Source organism: Apteryx mantelli, chromosome 1, assembly GCF_036417845.1.
Source record: "Apteryx mantelli isolate bAptMan1 chromosome 1, bAptMan1.hap1, whole genome shotgun sequence".
NCBI lineage: Eukaryota > Metazoa > Chordata > Aves > Apterygiformes > Apterygidae > Apteryx > Apteryx mantelli.
In genome coordinates, this window is record NC_089978.1 from 76,357,850 (window position 1) to 76,378,707 (window position 20,858).

A 20,858-nucleotide genomic window follows, 5' to 3' on the forward strand; every position below is an offset into this window, starting at 1 on the left:
CCTTAAAGCATGGAGACATTTCTTCTCTGAGTAAAGACTTGTTATATAACTGGCAGAGATCAAGACAATATATTTTGTTTCTTCTTAATGCATAGGAGTTCTGTGACCTTGGAATCCTGCTTGACTGTGAGCAAGTGGCACTACTGTGCTTCTTGCTTCTATTGTGTAATATGGGAACAATCATGCTTTGTTTTGTAAAGTGCTCTATAGCATGCTGTAACCCATATCTGCTTTCAGTTGTGTTTTAATTTCTTAAACCTACACAAAGACAGGCTAGACTTTAAAAGGGCTCTTATTTAGAAGGTGTATTTTTTTTAATTACCCAAAGAGAAACAGGTACTTACATTAGGTGACTTCTGTTGCAAGAAATTTGGGGTGACAAATTTCTCCTTCAATAGACTGTCTGTATTAAAAGCTCTGGTTAAAGTTGATGACCACAGTATGTGTCTCTGAAATTTTTATACCTGAAAGTAGAGGCAAAAGTCATGGGTGCAAGATACAATTTAATGGCTGCTTTGTATCATCAAAAAGAATGTTACCTGTGAGTTATGATTCTTTTCTGTTACTGTTTCACTTTTTGGAAATAATTATCCATCTCTTGGAATGGGTAGCTCTATTTATTTCCCCCCCACACACACACACACATGCGCTGTTATCCACCTTGTGTGGACGGGGATACAAGTAACATGAAAGCAGGCAAAACTGTATGAGTAAATTTCCCAAATTACCACAAAAACATCAATTCTGTCATGACTATTACACTCTTACTTGTTTCAACTTTTTAATCTATATTCCCTTTTTACAGTTGTGAGGCAAAGAAGGGAAGCAGATGCTGCTTTGTTTTCAGAACTCTACAGAAAACTCAGTTCGCAGGTAGAGTAATAAATTTACCATCAGTAAAGCAACTGAAAGCATGCATACATGCCCTTTTGATGTGATAGATTTATTTTGGACATTGCTAACTTTCAAATGTAAACTTGTTTAACATTTGAGCTTGCAATAAGTTTATAAGTGACACATTTTTACTGTGAGCTGTTTGCTATTAAGAAATGAACCTGGGTTAAATTTGAAGTCAAAGAGAATAAAAGAAGCCTTTTTTTCATGTAAAACTGAAAGATTTTCTGGTTGCTGTTTATTTTAGGGTAATGCCTCACATGTATGTTGATGTAGAAGTTAAACAGTCCTCTTGATTTTTTGAATTGTGATAAGTGATTGGATAAGTGATCTGAGCCTTTCATGTTGAATGTCAAAGGTATGCCTTAACCCGGTGCCTACCTGGTAAGCAGGGGCTTAAAATTAAGAATGACACCTAAAGTTAGGTGGGAGAGAATGACCAGTAGTCAAATCAAGAACCAGTGGACAGTTTGACAACCAAAGGGTCTGGGGTGATGTAAGCAGAAGGCATCTCTTGATCAACAAAACAGGGCTGAAATGGAATCACCCCAAGCATATGCAAGAAAATAAGGAAGTGCTTATGGGATTACATTATGGGGAAAGCTCTCATGTCCTGCCTTGGAAGACAGGGTGCCAGGGTGCTTCTCTGAAGTGCCTTAACACACACAGCATAGGGAACAAACAGGAGGAATTAGAGGTCTGTGTGCAGTTACAGAACTACAATCTCATTGGTATCATAGAGTCGTGGTGGGATAACTCACACAACTGGAGTGCTGCAATAGAGGAATACTGGCTCTTTAGGAAGGACAGGCCGGGGGAATTGCCCTTTATGTGAGAGAGCAGCAGGAATGCATGGAGCTCTGCCTAGGGATGGGGAAGGCATTAGCTGAGAGTTAATGGGTTAGAATTAGAGGGCAGACCAACATGGGTGATGTTGTGTTTGCCAAGTGTCTGCTACTGACTACCTGATCAGGAAAAAGTACAGGAGGCCTTCTTCAGACAACTGGAAGAAGCCTCATGTTCACAGACCCTGGTCCTCCAGGGGGGCTTGAATCACCCCAGTATGTGCTGGAGGGACAGCACAGCAGGAGGTTTCTGGAGTGCACCGATGACAGTTTCCCAACTCAAGTGATCGAGGAGCTGACAAGGAGAGGTGCTCTGCTGGACCTCATGCTTACAAACAAGGAAGAACTGGTCAGAGTGGGAATGCTGGGGGCAGCCTTGGCTGCAGCGACCATGAGATGGTGGAGTTCAGGATCCTGCAAGGAGGGGAGAAAAGCAAAAAGCAGGATCACGACACTGATGGCAATGCTGGAGAGGAGGCTTTGGCCTGTTCAGGGGCCTGTATGGAAGAATCCCATGGGATACAGCCCTGGAGGGAAGAGGGGTCCAAGAGAGCTGGCTGATGTTCAAGGGTTGCCTCCTCTAAGCTCAAGAATTCTGACAATCTCCATGCCTTCCATCAGGGAATCAAGCAAAGGCAGCAGGAGGCCTGCTGCTGCGCGGGCAAGAAGGAGCTTTTGGCTAAACTCGGACATAAAAGGGAAGTGTACAAGAGGGGGAAGCGGGGACAGGTGACCCAGGAGAAATATAGAGACACTGTCCAAGCAACAAGGTCTTCTACAAGTCCATAAGCGGCAAGAGGAAGGCTAGGGAAAATGTGGGTCTGGTGCTGAATGGGGCAGGGAACCTGGTGACCCAGGATACGGAAGAGGCAGAGGTAGCTCGATGCTTTCTTCACCTTGGTCTTTGTTGGTAAGACCGGCCTTTAGGAATCCTGGGCCCCTGAGACCTGAAATCATGCTTAACCAACCATCTGTATAGCCTCCTACGATGAGCTGACCAGTGTGGTGGATGAGGGGAGAGCAGTGGATGTTGTTTATCTTGACTTTAGTGAGGCTTTTGACACTGTCTCCCATAACATCCTTGTAGACGAGCTGACCAAGCGTGGGCTAGGTGCGTAGACGGTGAGGTGGGTTGAAACTGGCTGAATGGCAGAGCTCTGAGGGTTGTGATTAACGGCACAGCGTCGAGCTGGCGACCAGTCGCTGGTGGCGTGCCCCAGAGGTCGATACTAGGGCTAATACTGTTGTAACATCTTCATTGGTGACCTAGATGATGGGGCAGAGCGCACCCTCACTTTGCAGACAATGCAAGATTGGGAGGAGTGTTTAATAGAGCGGATGGTGTGCTGCCATTCAAAGGGACCTTGAGAGGCTGGAGAAACGGACCAATAGTAATCTCATGAAGTTTGACCAGGAGAAATGCCATGTCCTACACCTGGAGAGGAGCAACCCCTTGCATCAGTACTGCCTGAGGGCTGACTGTCTGGAAAGCCGCTTTGCCAAAAGTGCCCTGGGTGTCCTGTTGGGCAACAGGTTGAAGATGAGCCTGCATCTTCAAGGCTTCTTTGTTGGATTCGTATTAGTTTGGTTATCCTTATGATTATTAATTATAAGCTTACATTGCTCTATCCTCACATTTTGCTGCTTGTCCTGATGTTCGATGCTTTAGGGTTTTTTTTGTGGTTTTCTTTTTTGTGTGTGTGTTTTATCCATCCTTTTCTGTCCTCTTGGTTGCCTCTCTCCATCTTGGCTATCTGAAATAGTAGCATCTGAATGCTGCCTTCTTTAAAATGTACTCTATCAATTATTACTCAGTGTGCTGTTAGGTGCATTACTAATGATGAATAACTTCCCCCCACCCCCCCACGTGAACTTAGAGAAAGGCATAGTAGGAATATGTGTGTACTGAACTGATGAGGTTGTTTGTTTTTTTTATTCTGCAATTCTCTTGGAAGCACCAAAAGAAAGGAAAAAAACATATATATGTGAATCTCTTAACTTTAAGCTTCATCCCTTACCCTAAAGAGAAAAGGAGATCAGTGTTCATTCTAATGGCAGCTCCCCAGTTGAGCAAGCCATGCTTCTTGAGACGCTTAGACTTTTTCTACCCCTGGCCAGTACAGCTAGCAGTAATGTTGCTACTCCTCTGCTAGTGGTTAAGAGGTTGCTGGATTAGAGTTAATCCCAACAGATGGAAAAACGAATTTCTGTTTTGTTGCTGAGCTCAATGCAGAAAAGACTAGACTTCCACTCTATATAAGAATATAGAACTTTACCTTCTACTCTTACATAAGAACGTAGAGCTTCAATAGGTTTGGTTAGTGGGCTCTGTTCTGAAGAAGTGTTCCACAGGCAGAGATCTTATAGTATGTAACACATAGACACAAAAATGCATATTTTGTAGGGAAACAGGAAAAAAAAAAGTGAGAGGAAAAATATATTTAAAAAAAGATTTTTTCAAAGTGACCTTGGTAGTGCTTTTCTTAAGACTGATGGCACGGATTTACACTTTAGAGATAGAATCTCTGTTGAAACTCAATGACTAGAATTTCCTTTATACTTAGCATTCCTTAATGTTCCCTACTGTAGCTTGATTAAAAATTGTGAAGGAACTTGTATGAGTTTCTTTGACATACTGCACTATTTAATCCCCAATATAAAGTGCATGTCTTCAAAGAACTCAGGTTCAAAAGTTAGTATTATAAAACTGTGCATTAATATATCTAGAAACTGTTAGGCTCCCAATTCTGATGAGCTTTGCCACCCTCCCCTCCCCCCCCCACATCACTAGGTCTTCTGCAGCTGTCTCTAGGGCCAGGGTTCCTCCTGACCTGGCTAATAGTGACAGCTGCTGCAGCAGTTCCCCAACTCTCCAGTTATGAGGCTGAGCATGTATCCCAACAGGCAGTTCATGCTACTATACACAATAGATGCAGATATAAGCACATGGCTGGACCCACAGATCAACACTGACAGACCAAGTCAGCACTTCTACAAACACCAACAGCATCAACAGCCTTGCCCTGTTCCTTTCTCTGGCTCATCAGAAGGAAGGCCCATTGGTTGGAAATATATACATATGTACAATGTGGATACCTCCAGCAGATGGGCTTAGACAATCAGTCCACCCAGTAGCTGGTCCCTGAATCCTTGATCTCGCCTGTTGCTGGCACCCGGACATATGAGTTCCCAAGGTGTACAGCCCCGCTTCATTTGCTGGTACTGACCCCATCACACACGGACACACACAGGGTCACTGTAGTATCTGTATAGTAGCTGGCCTTGGACATGTAGACCATGCAGTAGCTGGTCCTAGATCCTTGCTCTTTCCTGGTGCCTCACCCTTAAGCCACCCCTGTACACCCATGGTCCCCCTGGCAGTTGGCTGGGACTCCCCTGGTACCTCTGGTGACCACCTCCCCTGTGTTCTTGCCCTCAGAGCCACACACCTACATCGATGGATCTCCCAGTCGATGACCCCTCTTCCTAAAGGGACTCTACAGTCCCTTTAGCAGTTGGCCAGGACTCCCCTGGTTCCCCAGTAGCCAAATGGCCTAATGGGGGTCCTTAAAGGCACGCGCACACAAACTGGTCTGTGCTTATGGAGACTACTTCTTGCTGGGCTGATCGCCCTGCTGTGATGGGTCTGGGAGTAACTGGGGTAGGGTGGTATTCAGGTTCCCTCACCTGCCATTGTCTCTCTGTACTATTTTGTGTTTGTGGAGATGAGCTTTTATCACAGAAATATATATATGCTTATCTAAAATAAAGTATTGTAATATTTCCCTAACTCTTCTCTTTAAAGTGTTCTTTTTGTAGCTTGGGCTTTACTGTTGTTCTATCTTCTGCTGGTAAGCTTTCTGCTGAGATTTAAAGCTACTGAGAATGTTATTCTAACAGTCTATGCATATCTGTGTTTTATGTCTGCTTGGTAGAGAATATATTGCATATACCTCAAGTTTTGTGTTAACAATGTCTCTGTATCTTAAGCTGTGAAACATTTGATAGCTCTCTTAAATGGCATTTACAGTAATATAAATTTGAACTATCCCTGATCCTTGAAGCCTCCCTGAAAAGGACAGGGAAGGGGAAAGTGGAGAAAAGACAGTTGTTTACTTACAATTCTACCAAAAGTTTTCCTTCTTCACATTTAGGATGTTTTAAATGAAGTAGGGCAGGAATGTTGGTCAAAGTTCGACACTATAAGAATTTCTTTGTTAGTAGCTATGAATTTTAAATTGAGTGTGCTTGTTGTTCTCAGATTAAGTGACACTTCATGACTTGAACATAATGGAGAAAGTTCATTAAATTACTGATGAGGAGGCTGTACTGCACATTCCCAGTTTACTCAGGAGTATGGCTCTGAGTGGGGTCTTATTTGTGTGGAAAATTGAAATTCATATGTTTAGATCTTTAGTAGGCTGGATAAACAAAAATGAGTAAGTTGTAATTTTTGATAATAGATTTTTTGTATTCTGCTTTTTATCTCTTTTTAAAAGGGTGTTTTGAAAAACAAATGGTCAATACTCTACCTCCTGCTTAACCTTAGTGAAGATCCACGTAAACAGTCTAACAAGGTAGGCAAGAAGGCTTGTTATTTCTAACTGAGAAATGGTAAATGTTAATTATTTTAGATGTCATTAAGAATCACTAGGCAGACTTAACCAACATTTCTGGATTTATTTATTTTTTTTTCCAGCAAAGTTCATGAAAGCTGCTGAGGTGAAGAAGGCATTTGAAATAAGCTTTTGCAATTCTTTTTCTATGTACTTTTTTTGTATTAAGTGAATGTAAAATTATGAGCTGTCCAACCTTTGTGGCTTAAGCTGTGTCTTTGCTCTGAACCTTTTTCTTGGTAGTGTCTGCTAATACACTAATGAGTTTGAAATGGTGGAGGAAGAGCAAAATTTCTACTTTGATTGCAGCTCTGCTAACAAAAACTGCTTTTGCAACTATTCCTGATGACAATTCAGGAGGCAAAAATAAGCTATATTGCTAAAAGCACTCTTGCTGGCTGTAAAGGACTTGCTTGTTTGTCATTGTAGTTGTATCGACAAATTTTTTTCTTACATAAACATGGTCTTCGGTTGTTTTTTACATTCTTGAATATTTCATTGTGTTAACTAAGGACATGACTTAATGCAACTCATAATTTTTTTTTGTTTTAATTTTATTTCTTTTTATTCCTCCTTTCCCTTTTCCCCTCCTCAGGTATCAAGTTATGCCACACTCTTTGCTCAGGCATTACCACGGGATGCTCATTCAACCCCTTATTACTATGCCAGGCCTCAAAGCCTTCCATTGAATTACCAAGACCGCAATGCTCAGTCTGCCCAGAGTTCTGGTAGTATGGGGAGCAGCGGGATCAGTAGCATCAGCCTGTATGCCTTGAATGGGCCAACACCAACTCCGCAGTCACTCCTTCCAGGGTAAATTAAACCTTGTTAACTTACAGATAGATTTGGGGAAGACCTGCTTAATAATACATAGATGACTAGACAGGATCTGCTTGTTTTTTACTTGTATGCTGTTGTGGATCCCACTGTAGGTGCATAGAAACTGTTCTTTAGCTGAACAGTTCTGAGTGTCAGGTGCTGTAATGTGCCCATCTGGAGCTATAAATGGCTGGCCAAGCATAGCTAAGATTAAGTTTAAAGAACTGATATCTGCTAAATAGCTGATACTTTATTGAATGTATTCTTTTGGATCCTAATATCAACAAATCCTTTTCCAAACTTCTCAGTTTTATGAAACCCTTCAAAATAGCCTTTATCTTTCTTCTGTAAGCATCTTGGATTTAGAATCTTCCTCAGTGAAGTTCCTTTTACAGTGTTGCTTAGCCAGTGTCAAAATAGTAGACTTATCCCCAGTTTTCAAATGTATGACCTTTCTTTGATGGTCTGACTTGTTTTTAAGCACATTAGTAGCAGGCTGGTTGTTTTACCTAGGGGAATCTTGTGTTTTGAGTGGACAGACTTTGGCCATTCTTGTCCATTCACAAATGAAATTCAGACTTAAAATGTAGACATGCTTATTCTTCCTAACAGTCAAGTCTGTACCATCCAACATACCACTGAACAGCCCAATGAGTTTAGCAGCTTCTTCAGGGAAAGTAGTACTGAGCAAAGAATTGATACTGAAAGGCTGTGGCAGCTTGTGTCTTAAAGCAGTGATCTAACACATAAAGAAACTGAAAGGTACATCTCTGAACCTCAGAGTGGGAATTCAAGGAGAAGTTTGTTGTATTCTTGCATGCGTGCGCGCACACACACACAGACCAGAAAGTGTTGGAGAATGTTAAGGAGACAAAACTTCTTTGACGTTTTGATGCTAGAGACAGTGAGTCTTTCACTTTGGGTTTCGCTGTAATCTAATATACCCTTTGAGTGTGTGTGTATGTATTATATGTATATAACAAATATATTTTTGTGACGCTGTTGGCATCTGCATGTCAATTTTTTCATTGGCCATTTTTTTATGGTTTGTCTCATTGATGTAGGTGGGTTTTTTATTTATTTATTTTAATTGAAGGCAGATATAAGTATTCTAGAAAACTTCCTCAGGCTGTACAGTTCAGCTCTGAGTTGCCCTGTGTTAGCCAATTTTTCTTATCCCTTTTCAGTGACTCCCATACACCTTGTTGGAGGATATATTGGAGACTGAAATCTCTATCCCCCTGCATCATCAGGAAAAGCTTTTATTCCATGTACTTCCTTATTCCCAAGATGAAAGGAGAGTAGAAAAAGTCATATTCTACTTTGAGAAACTAAATATTTTTCCTAGTCTTATGGTGGTGATATGGCAATCCCATTGCTATGTCAAATACAAGATGCTTCCTTGCATGTTCATTTAGTAAACAAAAGACTGCCAATTCTTAATTAGTAGGGTTTGTTGCCAGTATAGGGTATTACTCTATAGTAACAAGCAGTACTGTTTTTACAAAGATCTTAGGGGTGATGGCCTACTTCTATTGAAAAGAATAGAGATATGCCATATTTATGTCAATGTCAGCAGGGATCCTTTAACTGGATTTAGCTTATGTTCAGCATCCCTGGAGTCTGATAAATTGTACAGTATGGGTTGGGTCAAAATAGATTGCCTTTGTGGGATGCCGTGGTTGTGAAATCAGCCTTTTTCCAAGTTTTTCAGTGCTTTGCTCTTCCTATTGAATTAGCTAAGTCCTTGGACTACTTTTTTTTTTTTTTTACTGTATTTTCTTTGTAGGTCCCATGGTTTCTTTTAGAGTTACCATACCCAAAACTGATTATACTTACAAGCATGGTTCACATTCCAGCAGGGGGTGCCGGGATGTGCTGCTAGCTTCTGGTTAGCATACAAACATGGGAAAATTATTGGGAGAACAGAAAGATACCCTGTGTCAAGGACTTTCCTTTCCCCATCCCGCTCTTTCATAAGAGGAGTGACAAATCTGTTGATGTTAGGCTGAGGAGTTGACCTCGGCAAAAGAATAAGATGACTCAAGAGGAATCAGTTTATCCTAGGTTTAAAATCAGTATTTGAAGTCTGCAAGCTCTTCTGCTTGCTTATTCAGAATTAATGTGTATAATTTGTCAAACATCTTGTGTATAAACACACAAGGGAGAACCTGATTCAGGCACACTCTAGACTTTGAAATTGGTGTGGTTATACTAGTGTAGTCCGTTATTAAGGTGTACTGGTATAGTTTTACTATGTTCCATGACTTAGTGACACTGCTTACATTTAGGGGTTGGGAATCACCTATCAAAAGATCTAGTTGTGGCAAAGCATGAACAAGAAACACCCACAGATGTTCCAAAGGCATTCCCCTTGGGCTAATGGGAGGTGCCTTTACGATCAGACTTTAATGCTTCCATTTCTGTACCTATGCAAAACCGGACTTTACAGTGCATGGTTCATTTTAACAACCATAGTCATAGCAGTTCTGGTTCCTTCACCTTTGCTGGTTGTAAGTCTACTTCCAAACTGACATCTTTAGTTACAGCCTAAACTTTTACACAGCACTGATTCACTACAGTACCCAGCAGCTGAATAGTATAATTGGAACTTCAGCAGGTGGTGTGTGGAAGGAAGGGAGATGTCAACATTTAAATATATTTCACTTGGCCCATAAAGAAAACACTGTAGGTTTAATCAAATATAGTGTATTTTATAGTATTCATGAATAATTGGTTAGAGGGTTTTTAAGAAAACACTTTGTTTTGTTTTTGAAATAAAGTATACAACAATTAATAAAAAAACCCCATCTCTTAAAAAACAAAAAAAAACAGAAAATAAACTCTACTGTTCAGCAGTTGTTTAGTCATCTGTTCATACCAAGATTAATCTGCATGTGCAACTGAAAAATTCAAATACTGAATAGTTCAAATTTTTCAATGATGAATACAGGCTGGCCATTGTAGGCTATAAGATGATCGCCTGAATATTGACTCTGTTAAATAAGCTGAATACACACAGGTAGTCATGTGTTCAAAATCTGGGCCCTTCCTATACTATGGGCTATCATGTTGGATAATCGCTACAACTCTACAACCCCTGGCAGAGAGAGACTACATGTAGTCTGTTCTGTGGAGGGAAAATGAATGCGTGTCCATCGTCAGTGAGAAGGAGTGGTTCAACAGTGATTCTGTAATACCTACCTGGGAAATACATTGATTAATAGAAGTTGAGCTTGAAAAGGTGAACCGGATGTTATGAAGCTTTCAGAAGCGAGGACCTCAGCAGTCTTATTTGCATAGCTGTTTTAACCTTGAACAAAAAAGTCTGGAAATACAGCCTTCATCAAAAAGCTATGAGGGCATCAGTTTTCAAGAAACTTTGGTTCATGTCAGAAAGGCACACAAGAACATAATGGAAGGGAAAAAAATCTTTTTAAGGGTTGCAGAAATGAATGAATTCCTTCATTGGTTATGACTTGACCAAATTCTTAGTGCATGATTGATTTACTGAAAATTTTATTAGTTTCTTTCCTTTCATAATTGGAAAAGAGAAAGAAACCATTGCCTCTTCCCTTAATTCTCCCTTTTTTCCTCCCAGGCAGTCCTGAAACAAACACACAAAATTAGGATAGATGCACTTTCAAGTAAAAATAAAGCTTTTACGTTGTAATAAAAAAATTTTCAGAGGGTACGTTTGGGTGGTCTTTTAGAATTTATATTCTGGAAATTATCAGTGCTGACACAACTGGTTTTTATTGTTGTTCATATGCTTTACAATGTAAATACTTACTTGACTTTGACAGTACTAGGTTTGTGTGTCGTATCTAAGAAAAGTAACGGGGAGCTTTAAATTATGAATGATGGGGGATTCCTCACAATCAAGTGAGGAAGTGGTGGATGAGGTTGGTAATTAAAAGCTGCAGGGTGATGTGGACGAGGGAGACCTTGAAACCAACAAAACAGGGCAGAAGGGGGCACGCCCTAGCTGTATGCACGCAAATGGGGAAGAGCTGATGGGACAGCCTTATGGGGGAAGTTCTTGTACCTTTTCTGGGAAAATCAGCACAATTGTGCTGAAGTGCCCATACACTTTGCACACTCCCTGCACGCAGCAGGGAGAGGAGGCAGGAGGAATTAGAGGTCTGTGTGCAGTTACAGAACTACAATCTCATTGGTATCATAGAGTCGTGGTGGGATAACTCACACAACTGGAGTGCTGCAATAGAGGAATACTGGCTCTTTAGGAAGGACAGGCCGGGGGAATTGCCCTTTATGTGAGAGAGCAGCAGGAATGCATGGAGCTCTGCCTAGGGATGGGGAAGGCATTAGCTGAGAGTTAATGGGTTAGAATTAGAGGGCAGACCAACATGGGTGATGTTGTGTTTGCCAAGTGTCTGCTACTGACTACCTGATCAGGAAAAAGTACAGGAGGCCTTCTTCAGACAACTGGAAGAAGCCTCATGTTCACAGACCCTGGTCCTCCAGGGGGGCTTGAATCACCCCAGTATGTGCTGGAGGGACAGCACAGCAGGAGGTTTCTGGAGTGCACCGATGACAGTTTCCCAACTCAAGTGATCGAGGAGCTGACAAGGAGAGGTGCTCTGCTGGACCTCATGCTTACAAACAAGGAAGAACTGGTCAGAGTGGGAATGCTGGGGGCAGCCTTGGCTGCAGCGACCATGAGATGGTGGAGTTCAGGATCCTGCAAGGAGGGGAGAAAAGCAAAAAGCAGGATCACGACACTGATGGCAATGCTGGAGAGGAGGCTTTGGCCTGTTCAGGGGCCTGTATGGAAGAATCCCATGGGATACAGCCCTGGAGGGAAGAGGGGTCCAAGAGAGCTGGCTGATGTTCAAGGGTTGCCTCCTCTAAGCTCAAGAATTCTGACAATCTCCATGCCTTCCATCAGGGAATCAAGCAAAGGCAGCAGGAGGCCTGCTGCTGCGCGGGCAAGAAGGAGCTTTTGGCTAAACTCGGACATAAAAGGGAAGTGTACAAGAGGGGGAAGCGGGGACAGGTGACCCAGGAGAAATATAGAGACACTGTCCAAGCAACAAGGTCTTCTACAAGTCCATAAGCGGCAAGAGGAAGGCTAGGGAAAATGTGGGTCTGGTGCTGAATGGGGCAGGGAACCTGGTGACCCAGGATACGGAAGAGGCAGAGGTAGCTCGATGCTTTCTTCACCTTGGTCTTTGTTGGTAAGACCGGCCTTTAGGAATCCTGGGCCCCTGAGACCTGAAATCATGCTTAACCAACCATCTGTATAGCCTCCTACGATGAGCTGACCAGTGTGGTGGATGAGGGGAGAGCAGTGGATGTTGTTTATCTTGACTTTAGTGAGGCTTTTGACACTGTCTCCCATAACATCCTTGTAGACGAGCTGACCAAGCGTGGGCTAGGTGCGTAGACGGTGAGGTGGGTTGAAACTGGCTGAATGGCAGAGCTCTGAGGGTTGTGATTAACGGCACAGCGTCGAGCTGGCGACCAGTCGCTGGTGGCGTGCCCCAGAGGTCGATACTAGGGCTAATACTGTTGTAACATCTTCATTGGTGACCTAGATGATGGGGCAGAGCGCACCCTCACTTTGCAGACAATGCAAGATTGGGAGGAGTGTTTAATAGAGCGGATGGTGTGCTGCCATTCAAAGGGACCTTGAGAGGCTGGAGAAACGGACCAATAGTAATCTCATGAAGTTTGACCAGGAGAAATGCCATGTCCTACACCTGGAGAGGAGCAACCCCTTGCATCAGTACTGCCTGAGGGCTGACTGTCTGGAAAGCCGCTTTGCCAAAAGTGCCCTGGGTGTCCTGTTGGGCAACAGGTTGAAGATGAGCCTGCATCTTCAAGGCTTCTTTGTTGGGAGAGTGTTAATGCACTGGCACAGGTTGCCCGGAGAGGTGAAGTTTTCATCCTTGGAGACATTCAAAACCTGACTGGACATGGTCCTGGGTGGCCTGCTCTAGGTGACCCTCCTTGAGCAAGGTATTGGACAAGATGATCTTCACAGGTTCCATCCATCCTCAGCCATTCTGTGATCCTGAAATAGTGGAGGAAGGTGTAGCCACTTGGTCATTGTGTCTATCTCCTTGCTTAAAATATAAGCAGAACCTATGCTGTTCCTGACTGATTCTTGGTCTGATCTGATCAGACTTTTTTTTTTTTTTGTAGTAGTAGTTTTTCTGCTCTTTTCTTAGTACTGTAGTTTGTGAGCTAGGCAACTCAAATTCATCAAATCTTTCTGTGAGGATCATTCCTCCTGAAGTTCTTTTCATAGGTGTCACCCCCAAAAAGCCTGTTTGGCTTTTTTTGTTGTATGGTCTTCTAGAAGTATAACAGCAAAAATTTGGCCTTGCACTCTTGAGGTATGACAGCCAAAATTCAGTGCTGAGGCATTACAAATGCTAAGCACAATGGAAAAGTCACTTCATGCCTTGCAGGCTGTGCTCCTGTTCATTACTTAGAATCATACAAGTCTGATGCCTGGCCATACCATGTTTTATGGGAAGGAGGGTGAGGGGGAAAGGCATTTTTTGACTGTAGTTGTGTGACATTTGTGTTGCAACCTTATTCCATCTTTCCCTGCAACTGTATTTTCACATCTTTGTGGAATTTGTTAAGTTTTTATAAATATGTGAATGTTTCCAGATGTTTACATTTAATTGCTTGGGGGAACACTGTCAGCTACAAAAGTCAAAAGACCCTTGCAAAACTCTGCAACTTTATTTTCATTATCATAATACAGAAATAATCAGAAAGCTAACTTATAAACTTGTTTGCTCTTAAAACTATTTTTGTGAGAAGAATTGGCAAGTTTGAGAGGAAGGGAAATCAAAACTTCTTATCTAGATACTCCCTTCCTAATTACATCCTCAGACACTTGATGCAAACTGTTGTCAACAGTGGAGTAGTAGGAAAGTGAACTTTCTCCTCTTTTTCTACTTTCCTTTAATTCTGTTTTGCTACAGATTCAAGTAATAACTAACCTTAAATATTTGTTGTTTTTTTTTGATTTGAGATAAGAACAATTGACTTCAATTTTAGTCTTTCTGAGTATATCTACACAGTTTAGTATGAACAAAATACCTCTTTATCTGATATGAGATCACATATGTCCAAGTCCTTTGGCCCTTTCTTTTCTAGAGTTTTATTCATGAAAGTGTAGGCTTATATGAACCAATAACTTGCTTGTATATTCTGCACCTTTTTTTTTAAATTCCTTTAAAAAAGCCAAACCTAAGCTTAGGAAACTTTTCATAATTTGCATATGCAAAACCAGGTGGTGGGTCTAAAGAGTTAAGGTTTTTAAAAATGTTTTTTGTTTTTGCCCTTTTAGACAATCTTATCAAGCTCCAGGCGTTGGAGATTGCCTCCGTCAGCAGTTGGGGTCACGTCTTGCATGGACTCTAACTGCAAGCCAGCCTTCCTTACAAAGCACTACCTCAAAAAGCCTTCCCAATGCTCTCTCCCGCAGTGTGTCGAGGTCAAGGCGAGAAGGGGATACAAGTGGTAAGCAAAGATGCATTTGTTAGACATAACTTCCTACATCTAAAAACGTTTTGTTGTCTACATCCTCTATTATTTTTAAATGTTTTTGAAATAGTTTTATAGCATGTTGAAATTTTTGAGGAGTGTTTTGCTACAGAATAGAAAGGAAATACGTATATGTATAGAAATAAATATGTAAGATAGTAGTGTATTTGGTTACAATCTCTTTGTTTGTTTGTTAGTTTCTTTTTTGCAATGATTAGTTTGATAATGTATATTCTGGCTCTTAAAAGACTGAATCTATCGCTATGTATATCAGAATCAAGTGATTGTGGTTTGTGAGTAATCCTCACTCATTTGATGATCAAAAGATGCTACTGCTCTGAGAAAGTCTGAAAGAGAGCTCAGTGAGTAGAACGTGCTAAAATATATTAATCCATTTGTGATTCTTCTTTAAAACTTGAAAATGTGTATTGGAATATAGAGTCCTTAAAGCTATTATTTTTTTCTTTAAATTAGTACACAGTTTATGGGGGTGGTATTTAAAACAGTTAGTGTACTAAATATTACCAATTTCTTCTTCTGATCAAGTGTCTGTAAACTTGAAACTGATGTCTAGAGGATCTATTTGGAATTTACACAAGTGTAACTATGGAGAAATTGGCCAACTTAACAATTGGCAATTGTTGTGGAAGGTTCATCCCACTCTTTCACCGTAAAAGTGGGAGAGAATAAGAGAATTAATGACAGATATTGTCATCCTACAGTGCAGTTGTTCTCTGGCAAAAATGATGAAAGGTGTCCTTTTAAAACAACCTACATAAAGGAGTGTGGATAGTTAGGAGATAAAATACAGTTTATCTGACAGCCACTGCAGAATTTACTACATATTTTAAAATTGAGCTAGATTCTTTGCTGGCAACAGTGCACAAAAAACACGACGACTTAGAGGCCAAATGGAGTTGTGCTGGTGTACCTGAGGCCAGCATTTGCTATCACAATTAGAACTTAATTAACAATACTGTTGATGTGCAAGAGGAAGAGTATATATACGTATGCCTCTTATTGCTGTTGTACTAATTGAAGAGCAGTACAAACTTGTTTTATTCAGTCAGCTGGCACCTATGGCTCTTGATTCTTATGCGGAAAAGTGTATAGACTGACGGTTTTCTTAAATGTGGTCACTTGCTGAAGTAGAAGTAGAACTGTACTCAAAATATAAAAAAGCTATTGTCAAGAAGATGTATTTCTGTGAATATCAAATTCTTCTAACTAGTTAAAGAGCTTTTTTTACAGCTGTTTGCTGTTATTTGGAGTTTTTATTGTTACACTTGCACAGACTGTATAGTCAGGAGCATTGTTTCCTTGATCTTAATACCTGTTGTACTGTCTACCAAGAAAAGGAGCATGCACTTCAATCTTCTACCATTTCAGAAAGAGTTCTTAAAAGGGACTAGTCACTCTTGTGTACATCTTGGACTTACTTACGAGATGAATCTGACTTTTAAACAGCATCTTGAGGTGATGACTACTTTTGCCAAAATAAAAACATCATTTTTTTGTTGTTTTTGGTTTTATTCTGGAAAGGTGGATCTGTGGTGGAGTCTAACTGGTCCGAATAAGAATGCTGTCAAATTTGGGAGCACCTGAGTAGAATTAAAAGAAGCAGCATGTTGTAGCATCTGAATTTCTGGGTGGTCTGGACAGTTAAAATTGTTTCATTCTTCATACCTTAAACGAAGTCGTAAAAGCAAATGATGCCATTTAGCCTAGAAAAGTGTAGGAGTAGTTGCAGTGGCCTGCACAGCAGATTTTTCAATCCTATATTTCCTTTAAATCAATAAATATCCTAAGGCTTGAACGTAACCTGGTTAGGAATGTGAGCCAGAAGACAGATTGAATGCTGCAACAGCAAAAGCTTTACTAAATCAGCAGGTGTATCTTTTTTCAGAAACGGTATCTTACCTTTTTCTGTTTGCCAGGCTGTGTAGCTGTTATGCAGCTGGCAGTCTAGTTTTGAATAATCTTTCCATACTCAACAGTGGTGTAAGTGATGACAACGTTGCAAGACATTTTTAAACAAGTAACTCTCATTCTGGATTAGCTCTCTTGTTGTCCTAGCTAAATGTAGAAGATATTATTCTGTAAGCCCTAGTTAACAGTTTCAACAGTTCGGTCAAAGGAAGGCAAAGTTACTCTGATGCTTGCCTCTGAACTTGCACGGATGATTAAATCAGGAAAGATACAAGCTGAAGAACTGATTGCAATGTTGGTTAAAATATAAGGTGCCCTCTCTCACACAAGCTGACCTGCTCTGAGACAGTCCCAGGTATCAGCAGAGCCAGGCATGGGACATTCTTCTTGGCTTCCCTGTTAGTTTGTCAAAGAGGTCTTAAAATATTTCTTTAGGGGTTCTACATATAGATTTCAGTTTTTTTCACTAGGCTTCTACATAGCTTTTTCAAGCCATAATCAAACTTAATTGTCCCAGCAAATCTAAATACTTTTCTTTTTCTTTCTAGGCTCTGTTGAAATAACTGAAGCAAACCTTGTAAGAGATGTTTTATACGTCTTCCAGGGAATAGATGGCAAAAACATCAAAATGTGCAATTCTGAAAACTGCTATAAAGTAGAGGGAAAGGTACTGTATAGTGACTTGTATTTCATTTGTGAATGGAGTTGGAACAGAGAGGTATGTAGGGGAGAAATAGCCACAAAAAAGTTATAGTTAAAAGTATTAATACAAGTCTTTACTTGCCTTTTCTTAAATACAGCAAAGTAATTTCAACTGTTCCTAAGTTATTTGTTATTCAGCAATTTCCTGTTCTCAGTCAAACCCACTTCTTGTTTTGTGTCTTAAGAAAGATGGAGGAAATTGGCCATCAGGCAAATGCAGGAGTAATGTGGAATGAAATGGCCATTATTTTTTAGGAGGAGGAAATAAAGATGGATGAAGTTAGTGTGTACTTTTGCCTATTCTCTGTTTAACCTCTGGAGACAAAGATATGGAATTCTAATATTTTATAATATGGCTGAAGAGTTGATCAGGATTTGAAAAAGTATGTGAGTGAAATGCCAGCAGCAACAGATTCAGAAATTTCAAACACACACACACACACACACACACACACAAATACACACATGCACACACACACACACACACACTGAGTCTATTATTATTCAAGGAAAGGATAATTTAAAGTTCAGAAATGAAGAAATTCAGAATATAGTAAAATGAAGACCTCAGAAGTAGTTCTGGCTGCTTTATCTAGCATTACCTTAACTTCTATGAGCAAGATTTGGGCACAGCTCTCCTAGCAAGGACTGAAAGTCTTTGTATATATCTATATTGTAGAGCAACATATTAGTTTAAAATGAATTGGGTAATTTGGGTCCCAGAAACAAACTGCAGCACTTCACAAGTTGTCTGGCGGTGGTACCCAGGCTGACTTGTTCTACCTACCTAGGTAGAATTCTAACTATTAAGCTAACGCAAAGGCTCCTGAGTTATGGCTTGATTTGGGGAGTTTTGTTATCATACCCCTTCCCGCTCCAGTGTGTGAGAATGAATGTGAAGCAGATGTAGGCTTTTGACTACATTGTTACTGTTGGTGATTCTATGTGGATTAAATTTAACAGACTGAGATGTGGAATTGAGTTGTCTGAAAAAGATCAGGAGCGTCCAGTTCTGGGCTCTGTGGTACAAGAAAGACACAAAGCTACTGGAGCGAGTTCAGTGAAGGGCTACTAATACGATTAAGGGACTGGAGCATCTCTCATAAGAGAAAAGGCTGAGAGAGCTGGGAATGTTTAGCCTGGAGAAGGGACTGTGGAGGGATCTTATCGGTGCATATAAACATCTGAAAGGAGGGTGCAAGGAAAACAGGGCCATACTCTTCTCAGTGGTGCTCAGTGACAGGATGAGAGGCAATGGTCACAAACTGAAACACAGGATGTTTTCTCTGAATCTAAGGAAAATCTTTTTTACTGTAAGGGTGACTGAGCACTGGAACAGGTTGTCCAGAGAGGTTGTGGAGTCTCCATCCTTGGAGATACTCCAAATCTGTCTGGACACAGTCCCGGGCAGCCTATTCTAGGTGACCCTGCTAGGGGGGTTGGACTTGATGATCTCTAAAGGTCTCTTCCAACCTCAACCATTCGGTGATTCTATGAGTGGAAATTTATATCCTGATGGATGCTAGCCACTTGATGTTATAGACTTGATTACAACACATAAGTGATCAGATGAGATTATACAGATCACCCAGGAAAAGGCTGGTGATAGAGCTGAAGAGAGCACTATCAACTTCTGTTGTCAATAACAAATCCAGTTGATATGGATATGAAGGAAAGTGTTGAACAGGGGACAGAGGAACAAGGGAGAAGCCTAAGAGAGAGAAGATCTGGCTTTTAAGGTGGTGAAGAGATGTTAAACATATTTGCAATGTGAAAAAGCCAAAGGAGAGATTGGGTGAGCTGATCAAAGAACCAAAAAAAGGCCCTGCTTGTTTCAGCATCCTCTCCATATTCAGTATTTAGAGGATACTGTCTCACACTTTGGTTTCAGCTCACTAATTGCTTTTCACGTGCTTGTTCAAATGGAAAGACAGTGCTCCTGATGTTCACTTGAATTAAGACTATTTTATACCATGACAATATGACATAGCCCTTGAGCTTTGGGGAAGTGATTTTGGGTCATTTCATGTACAAGAGCACAATAGACTTAGTGTCTTAATGAGAACTGAACTAACTGCCATTTTTTTATATTAATAGTAAAAAGTGAAATGCATAGTTCTTTCCTCCATAACTTTACGTTGTTAATAAACAGGGTTCTTAAAAATAACTTCTACACTTGTAGTTGTGCAAAGTTAGTAATTCTTCAACACCTGCACTGTCTTAATTACTTTCTGTCTATAAATTAGATTATATATGGCAAAGGAACGGTAGCTTAATAGATTTTCTAGCAAAGTGTGGAGAAAGTGTAATCAGTGCTAGTAAAATTGGCACTATGGGTTTCATTGTTTTTCTGCATAAGTTTCATATCAAATGGGCTAGTTTGAGGTGAAAAACTGTTTTGCTTTGAATTCCTAATTGTGTTAAGTTAGAAGGAGTTGGGTCTTTCAGATGAATTGTGGTCAATAATGCTTCTTCCTGAGACTTGGTGCCTACGGTTATTTTTGTGAAGTCAGTTGTCTCACGTCCTTTTTCCTTATTGGCACTTCTGTTGACCCAATGCACCCAGTGAAGTTGAATTTATGTGACCAACTAGCCCTGCAGCTGGAACATTTTTGATGAACAAGGTGGACTGAGATGCTACTCCAGTTGCATGACAACGCTAGACAAAAAAGTAGTTGAAGCATATAGTTTCACCTCAGTTGAGCAAAAGTTTGTAAAATATGTCATAGTACACAGTCCTTTTCAGAAAGAACTATATCTTTCAAGCTATTTACTCTTGCTAGAAGGTTCTTTAATGTCTACCTTAATATTAGGCCAGTTGGTAATATTCAGCACTGTAAAACCTAACAGCTTCTGATTCGGGCTAACAGATACAAATGTAATTACATTAAGCCAGTTTTGTTTGTTCCCATTTGATTCCAGAGGATGTGTGATTGTACTTAATGCTTGCCAAGCACTCTTAATTTTAGAATTCAGAATAACTCTTTTGTCATTTGTTTGGTTAAATCTGTGGGCAAAGTTTCTAGCTGTGTATGATCATACTTGTTTGGGCTAGAATTTAACCTAAAGAAATTGTTCAACACTTACAGCTGAACTTACAGCTCTAGCTAAATCAGAGGGCCAGGGATGGAACTGTAGTCTTACAACCACAGGTGCTGACTGGTTGAAGTCCACACTGCTGTGACTAGCCCATTCTATAGCTGATCTTTTTTCTCAGAGAATATGTCTGTACTGCTAACTAAGAAGCTCAGGGAGCAAGCTTGATCCCTAGTTCTTAGGTAATCTGTCTAGCTTCATCATTAGGTCACTTTCTTGCTTTGACTTGGACTGTTCCAGCTGGCTCTCCAAGACAAAATTGTCTTCAAAGTTGGGCTAGACCTAAACATTGTGGGCAAAAGTCAGTCTCTGACTCTTGGCCTAATGGATCAGTCATGCTCTTTGCTTTTGTTTGCCAAATAAAATTTGTAAAACCTGGTTGTGTGTGTTCCTGGCTAGTCCAATGAAACTGGGAAGAAGCACA

The 20,858-nt window shown here is 40.7% G+C and overlaps 1 protein-coding gene across 5 annotated transcripts in view; it reads left to right on the plus strand.

Moving 5' to 3' along the window:
* The window catches only part of TUBGCP3 (tubulin gamma complex component 3), a 68,221-nt gene that overhangs the window by 12,752 nt on the left and 34,611 nt on the right, over window positions 1-20,858 (plus strand). For all 5 annotated transcript variants that reach the window (XM_067295790.1, XM_067295814.1, XM_067295799.1 and 2 more), the window contains 5 exons: window positions 806-873; window positions 6,239-6,316; window positions 6,951-7,168; window positions 14,511-14,683; window positions 17,185-17,303. In XM_067295790.1, the coding sequence (XP_067151891.1) occupies window positions 806-873; window positions 6,239-6,316; window positions 6,951-7,168; window positions 14,511-14,683; window positions 17,185-17,303 (656 nt within the window). The remainder of the gene's footprint in view (window positions 1-805; window positions 874-6,238; window positions 6,317-6,950; window positions 7,169-14,510; window positions 14,684-17,184; window positions 17,304-20,858) is intronic.